General features: G+C 39.9%; 1 protein-coding gene across 1 annotated transcript; it reads left to right on the top strand.

Moving 5' to 3' along the window:
* The first annotated feature begins 326 nt into the window (after positions 1-326).
* Positions 327-7,027, top strand: LOC144659675 (uncharacterized). Its single transcript, XM_078520164.1, has 5 exons — positions 327-551; positions 1,198-1,866; positions 2,777-3,322; positions 4,379-5,675; positions 5,761-7,027. Exons 1-4 carry the CDS (start codon positions 356-358, stop codon positions 4,999-5,001), a joined length of 2,034 nt encoding a protein of 677 aa, XP_078376290.1. The 5' UTR covers positions 327-355; the 3' UTR covers positions 5,002-5,675; positions 5,761-7,027.
* The last annotated feature ends 797 nt before the right edge of the window (positions 7,028-7,824 follow it).

Here is a 7,824-nt window from a genome sequence, read left to right on the forward strand (position 1 = left end):
AAAGAAAAAAAAAAAATAACGAGTAAGCACATTGATACCAGCTGAGGCCTGGTACAGGGAAATAAATATACATTTTACTTAAGCCGACCTTTGGTTCTATTTTTTGTCCAAAGTCTCTTTCACCCGTCAATGCATGTACGCCTAGCGGACCTACATTTATCCGCGTCGATTACAAAACCACAGCGTGACAAGTCTGAAGAAAAAAAAGTTCATTTGAACTTTAGCTTACATAACACAAAAAGCACACAACTTGGCAAGTTACCCAAACTCGTGATCTCGGTATCACGTACAAGGTAAAGCAGTACTTATTTCGTTGCGTTGTAGAATTGCAGATTGCTGAAACATCACCATAATCATGGCTGTTCAAAAGCAAACTATGCCATCATTTGCGTCAATAATTTCTGTTTTGTCGATTATGTTTTACTGCGCCGGCTTTTTAAGAGTCGAGCTTGAGTTAAACGAGCACAAGAAAAGAATAAACGCTCTTGAAAGCGTCGCGCAGGCCAAGCCGCTGTCAAACGATCCAGAAATAATCAAGAATGCTTCGCCTGGTAAGTTTGTCTTACATTACAAGCTAGAGTTTATAATTAGTTAGACTCATACAATACAATCAGGAAAAATATAGCTTGGTCGAAGTGAAAACACCGAAAAGGAAAATACCATGGAAAAAGCTAAGAGAAAAGCAAATAGCAAATGAACATGTTTTCGCTTGTTCCGTTTTTGCTGTGCAGCTTAAAGAAAATCGAAGGTTAGCAGGTCAAGTTTTCTTCAATCCAAAGCCGTCAAACTTAAATAGAATTTTCCTTCAGCTATGACTACCATACCATTAATCAGACATACAGTTGGTTGTGACACTTTTTACATCAGAAAATTTACTAAGGATATATCATATATTGTCTAGTGGGAGGACTAATTCTTATTTTTAGTCTGGAATGTAAAACATAACAGATAATAAATTCCAATTATTTCCGTCTCAGTCATCTCGTGAATTAAAGAGCAATAAATGCTTGCCTGGAGCAAGGATTCCTACAGAGATGTTACAACGAACATAAACGCAGGCCAGAAATTCTATTTCTTTTCGTCACCTCCAAAACTATAAAAGAAACTTCTTTTTGATTTCAATTACACCAATAATTTATGTAAAAGAAACCACTTCTCCCGTGTCTTTGTAATTAGAATTATTATTTTCATTCGTAGGGATTCAATCCATTAAACATAGACACAGCCGTCATGTTGAATCACCAAAGAACGAGTCAGAAGATAAAATCACAGCGGAAACCATGCTGAAAATTAACAAACATTTGTCAGAGCTGAGACTGCATCTCTGTCAGTCAAAGGGTGTCACGTGCTCGTCAGGACCCCCAGGCCCTCGCGGTCTACCTGGACCAAAAGGACACAAAGGAGCCCGGGGACGAAGAGGACAGAAAGGAAGAACTGGATACAAGGGAGATAAAGGTATTATGGGATCGCCAGGAAAGAGTGGCAAGCAAGGCATTATGGGACCTGCTGGACATAAGGGAGAGACTGGAACCAAAGGTGAGAAAGGAGATATAGGGCCCGCAGGCATGCCGGGAAGTAAAGGAGAACCTGGTGAATCGATTTCATCTCCTGCTGTTGTTGTTTCTCCTGTGACGTTGACAGTGAACGAGGGCGGATCAGCTTTGTTTCAGTGTTCAGCAAGCGGTAATCCTGAGCCTGCAGTAGTGTGGAGCAAACTGAAAAATCAATCAGAAATCTCGCGAACAGCGGTTTCAGGAAGAAAGTTGCAGCTGACTAAGGTGACAGGAAATGACTCGGGCGTGTATCAGTGTTCAGCAACAAACATCCTGGGGAATTCACGGGAGGTGGCAAGATTAGCAGTAAATGGTAAGATTCTGAATATTCATAATACAAAATTAAATAGGCTTCCCACTAAATCATGCTGTTCCACAACCCCAGGGGGGGGGGGGGGTACTGCGGCTGTTAATGACGGGGATGATCGAAGGTTTTTTGGGTTTGAAATTTTCGATTCCGGGATTTTTTTGGGTTGGAAAATTTGGGAAGTTTTTTTGGGTATTTGATTAGATAGGGGTATTTTTTGGGTATTTAAAACAAACTAATGTCTCTTGGCGCGGCCTTGGCGATGAATGAACTAAACGAGCGTTTTTGTGTTATTTTATTGCACCTCCTGGCAATTTAGGGGTAATTTGACAAGCCTGAGAAGGGATTTTTGGGGGGTTTTTTTGGTTCAGGGATTTTTTTGGGTAATGTCGGAAGACTTAGGGATTTTTTGGGTCCTGAATTTTGCCTCCATTCGATCATCCCGACATTTACAAGCCGGAGTACCCCCCCTGGGTCCACAACATTGCTTTTACAGAGCAGGCTTCCATTTTTAAGGCTGCAAAAAGTATGCATTTGATACGGAAATATTAGTCCTGTTTCTACAGAGTCATATAATTAAGATTAGAAAAAAACTAATAGGTTTTATTGGCACATGCACGAAGGCCACGCAATATAAACCAATGAGTTAAAAACAAATATTTTGCAGTGCTAACCGAATAAACAAGGTCAATAAAATGTATTAAGAAAGGGAAACATTGAGAGTCAAGTGCACAAAAGGCGGGCTCGACACTCCAGAATACGACCAGTAACATAAAAAAAAAACTCAGCACACGTTCTAAAAAATATAGGTACAATTATTTCGCTTTTTGATTTCTCATTAAGTAAAAGTATTTACTTCACTGAAAATAAGGAAGTCTTATTTAGATCAAACTAAACGATATTCACTTTTTTGCAGTTCATCCTCGTATTTTTCTTCATCCGGGACCTTATCACGTCACTGAAGGAAGTAACGTCACCCTACCAACCTGTCACGTGACCGGATACCCGGCGCCAGTGGTCACCTGGAGGAAGTCGTCTGGTCAGTTACCCCAGGGAAGGGCGCAGTATAACAACAGTGTCTTACAAATTTCTAATGTCCGTAAAGTTGACTCAGATTTGTATTTCTGTTCAGCAGTCAACCTTTTGGGAAACGTTGAAAGAAAAACGCTACTTGTGGTGATATCACTTCCTGTGTTTACTGTTAAGCCACCTGAAAAAGTTGCTGTTGGTTTTGGCGAAACTTTGACGTTAAACTGCAGCGCTACCGGTGATCCACAACCAGTCATCAGCTGGAAAAGACAAGGAGCAGCACTGCCCGTGGGGAGGAGTCACAGGACAAACGAGGCGCTTATCATAAGAGATGTTAGAGAAGAGGATGCTGGGATCTATGTTTGCGTGGCTACAAGTGCAGGAGTGTTTGATATCGAGACAATAAGTGATGTTGAAGTTAAAATTCCGAAAGGTGAGTTATATATGGAATGATTACATTTGTCATCAAGAGAGTGTTAGATTGATTCCAGGCTTGCCGCTATTCGTTATTTCTATTCACCTAGCTACCGAAGTAATATCAGCAAGTATCGTGGTCCTCTTACAGTTTTGCTTACAAAAGAGATGACAATATATCTTAAAATTATATTTTTACCAGCTGTTCTGGTCCTCTAGTGTACCAGTTACTATTGTTTTTGGGGTACAGGTTATTGAGCCCGTTGTTTGTTCTGTTGTTCATTTGAAGGGTAGCGAGCTTCTGAAAATAAATTTTCTTCCAACTAGCTGCCGTATCAGAACTGTCAATGGTGTCACTCTTAGTCGACAGTTCGAGGCGTTGAATAAGAAATACAAATAGACCAGTTGTAGGCCTTGAGACAGCATGGACTATTTTAGCATTGACAATTATTGTTTGGTGATTCACACACAAGTAACATATTTTTAAAACACTAGACGAACAAAATTGGTAAAACAATAAGGTCTCGATGCAAATTTCAATCATAAGCTCTCGTGATTGGTTCCATCGTGGACAAATGCTCGTGAGATTACTTTAAATTGGAAATACACAGATCAAAAGTTTTGGCATTGATACCCATTTTTTTCTCTATTACAATCTTTTTTTTACCTCACTTGTCGAATCCCCGTTATGGTCCTCACTTATTTTTTCTTGGTTTTTGAAAAATTAATCCTTACATCTGATTTCCTTTTTTTATGACGTCTTAACCTTTTTGCATTTCTGTTTATAAGAGAAAAAGTGGGGGGGGGGGGGGGGGGTAAAGTAAAGAGCGAAAAGAAATAACACAACGTTTTTTTTTTAATTTTTTTAAGTATTTGATGTAACAAGCAAAACTTTCCTTCGTATAAGAGAGAGTTCATATAGTATTTAGTTAAAATGGAAAGCGAGTTTGAAGTATGAGTTTTTCTTTTGTCAGATTGTTTTTAACTGCTAAAATATTTTCCTTTACTAACTAAACTCTGAAAAATTCTTATAGAGCCTTTAAAAACTGACAAGCAAGCGGTTCTCTTTTTTCAGATTGTTCAGATCTCTTCAAATCAGGCCACACTCAAAGTGGATTGTACTCTGTCAACCCAGACGGTAGAGGATCTTTTACTGTCTACTGTGACATGCGCACTGACGGTGGAGGCTGGACAGTGTTTCAGCGAAGACAGGATGGCTCGGTAGACTTCTATCGGGGATGGAACGACTACAAAGCAGGCTTTGGTCAGCTGACTGATGAGTTCTGGTTAGGAAACGACAAGATCCACCGACTGACGGCCTCTAGACCGAACTCTCTACGAGTGGAGCTGGAGGACTGGAACGGAGTGAAAGTGTATGCCAAATATGGCAAGTTTAACATTGGTGATGAGCAGGCGCAGTATCGACTTGAAGTGGCTTCATATTCAGGTACAGCGGGAGATAAGTTAACGTATAATACCAACATGGGGTTTACTACAAAAGACAGAGATAATGACAGAAACAATGGCAACTGTGCTGTAGAATGGACAGGCGCCTGGTGGTACAACCATTGCGGCCGCTCCAATCTAAACGGACAGTACTTGGGAAACAAAAGATATCACCGAGGGGCCGTGTGGTACAGCTTCAGAAATAATCTTTCTCTCAAATTTACTGAAATGAAACTGAGGCCGTCATCGTAGAAAAAATACCAGTAACAGGTTTAATCCTGTTAGTGACGTAAATACCAACATATCAACGGTATTCGCTCATCAAGGCTTTCAATAATTGATCGATCACAAACAATGATTAGTTGTTTATTAATTAGAGTAGTGGAGTAAATGGAGTTTTGAAATTGTACGCTTAATAAGAAGAGTTTTCTTTACAATATAAACTAAACTGATGCTATGAAATTAATGTTATGCTTTAAATTGCTGATAGCCTGGGTACCAGTCTTTTTTTTTTTCGAGAGCGCGAGCTTTCACGCGCCTCTCGTGATCACGGAAAGGATTGGTGCCCAGGCTGCCTCGGCTGTACTCACCTTTGCTTCATGTTATGTTGTTATAATTTATTTCATTCCACTTTAATTTGGCCTGCAGGCTCGTTAGCTTTCCTTATTTGTTCTTTATCCCGTTCAGTCTTTTTTCTGATTTGTTTTATTTCCTGAGCAATATTACCTGTCGGTAAATGGAGCGAGCGAATAAATGTATTTACGTAATCAGCACCGTAACAGTGACAGTCGTAACTATCTGACATTGATCCAATCGGTTGAATGTCACTGTGTGAGAATTAGGTAAAAGGGAAACGCAAAACCTGCTCTTTACAAGTTTACAATCCGTTGCTTTAAATACTCATACAAGATGGAAAACGTTTTGTTGTATAACAGAATAGAGAGATAATTTTTTTTTTAATTTTTTTTTTGTTTTTTTAATTTTTTATTTTTTTTAATTTGGGGGGGGGAGGATCCTAGCTAAATGTTGCCTCCCATGCAGTCGCTTTCAGGGGCGATCGTGTCTTCTTCCTCCCCAAAAACACAATCGCCCCTGAAAACGACTGCATGGGAGGCTAAGCTAAATGCAGCACCAGCTGTGGTATTTTGTGTTGCTACGACGTCAACATTTGACTAAAAATTATAGATGTATTATTGCCTTATCGCTGAGTTAGGCCGTTTAGGTTAACAGTAAGCTGAGTTAGTCAAGCAAGCAAGCAATTATTGAAACTAATAAGGGTCACCAGGGGCGGGCATAGGCGTACGAGGCGGGGGGGCGAGGGGGGCTGCAGCCCCCCCCCCCCAGTGCCGAAATTTTCCGGGCAAAATGCTTAGAATTCGGGCAACAAGCCTAGGAAAAAAAATAGAAAATAAGCCGACAAATCTCAACAGTACGTTCAAAACGCCTTACATCAACGAAAAAGTATTGGAAATATACCGAACTTTGTGGTTCAAAAAGTCATCTGCTTTTGTTTCCTCTCGATTATTCTCGCAAATTCGCAAATTCTGCCTGAACCACCAGTTTGTTTTAGTTACAATCATTTTGAAGTGAGTGGGAAATTGGCGAGGGCGACCAGAAGTTAGGATTTTCAATAGCCTCTTTGCGCACGGTGGATCCAGTGTAAGACCTTGAAACAAAGTTGTTACAAATGCGATGAAGCTAATGCTTTTGACTCAAATGTAAAGTTAACGTTCTAAGGACTCGCTCGAAACTTTCGACGAAATGTTTTAACTCATTTACTCCTGAATGTCTCACACGCTTTTGTATATCTTTCAAGTGTAGGAAAAACAATGTAAATTGGCTCCCCAAGAATACCTTAATTTTTTTTTTTGACTAGAGTGAATAAATAAAATATTTCCAAAGAAAAATGATTCAGTGCATTGACATATTCGGGCAATGCCACGAAATTAATTAAAAAACTATCGTTTCCCTTAAGCAAGTAGGCAAATTTTGTACACAATTATTTCAATGAACGTTTTGTTGTCCGTTTTATATGCATCTTAATTCGGCTTTAAACGCATGTCATTTTTTTTCGGGCAGTAAGGTCTCCGCCCCCCTAGGTCTGAAGGTGCCCGTACGCCTATGGGGGCGGGGGAGCACTTCTGGAAAAATAAAGTAATCAAAAAAGTTGAAAGGTTTCGAATGAAGTATAACGCAATAATGATAAAAAGTGAAAATGTTAAAATATAAATACAGGTTTAAAGGTTGTTACCAATAAAATTCATTCACTATTCACTGTCACAGTTGTCATTTATCACACTCAATAGGTCTCAGGGGCGGATACAGGGGGGGGGTGAATAGGGCCCCCCCCATTTTTCAGTAAACAAAAATTCGAAATGTCACTTTATTTAAAATTGAAAATAAATAAAAAAGAAAAATTAACTCTCGCTCATGTCTGGTTGTTGTAACGCCACGTTTCGCTGTCTGCCGCCACTTAGGGTTAGGGTTAGGGTTAGGCCCTAATGGTCTGCTATCCACCCCCCCCCCCCTTTGAAATCCTGGATCCGCCCCTGGGTCTGTACAAGAAACAGTCAGTCTTTCACTTTCTTCATCGCGGAGTTTTGACAGAATGCTTCCCGAATCGTGTTGTGTTGATATTTTCACAATTCTCAATTCATTATTTCCAAATCTTGAGGAGCTCTTTATGTGGTACTGACGGAGTGCTGTTTGTGCCTTTCAGGGCTAAAAATGTGTTGATATCCCATTTAAACATATTTGCCATATACTGTGGTACCACTTAAAGTTTCATAATATATCGCAAGTGTACAGGAGCGAATAGCTGTCACTAGATTGAATGATTTCAGTTTGGGATGTGGCCCTTGGCTGGCCACTGTGACGTATTACTCATCAATATATTTTAAAAATCTCCGTTGGGAACTCTTATAGGAAACACTCCCACAAAAATGCATTCTGGTAGCTCACCTTCCGCAAGCTTCATCGAGTTGGGTTCAATGTTGTTGTACTTTATCGACGTTTTGCTTAAAATGGTTTGGCTCGGTTCATTGTAGGCTACTGCAACTAAGTCTACCTAACTTG

The sequence above is a fragment of the Oculina patagonica genome, chromosome 7 (assembly GCF_052425735.1).
Source record: "Oculina patagonica isolate OP01 chromosome 7, crgOcupat, whole genome shotgun sequence".
NCBI lineage: Eukaryota > Metazoa > Cnidaria > Anthozoa > Scleractinia > Oculinidae > Oculina > Oculina patagonica.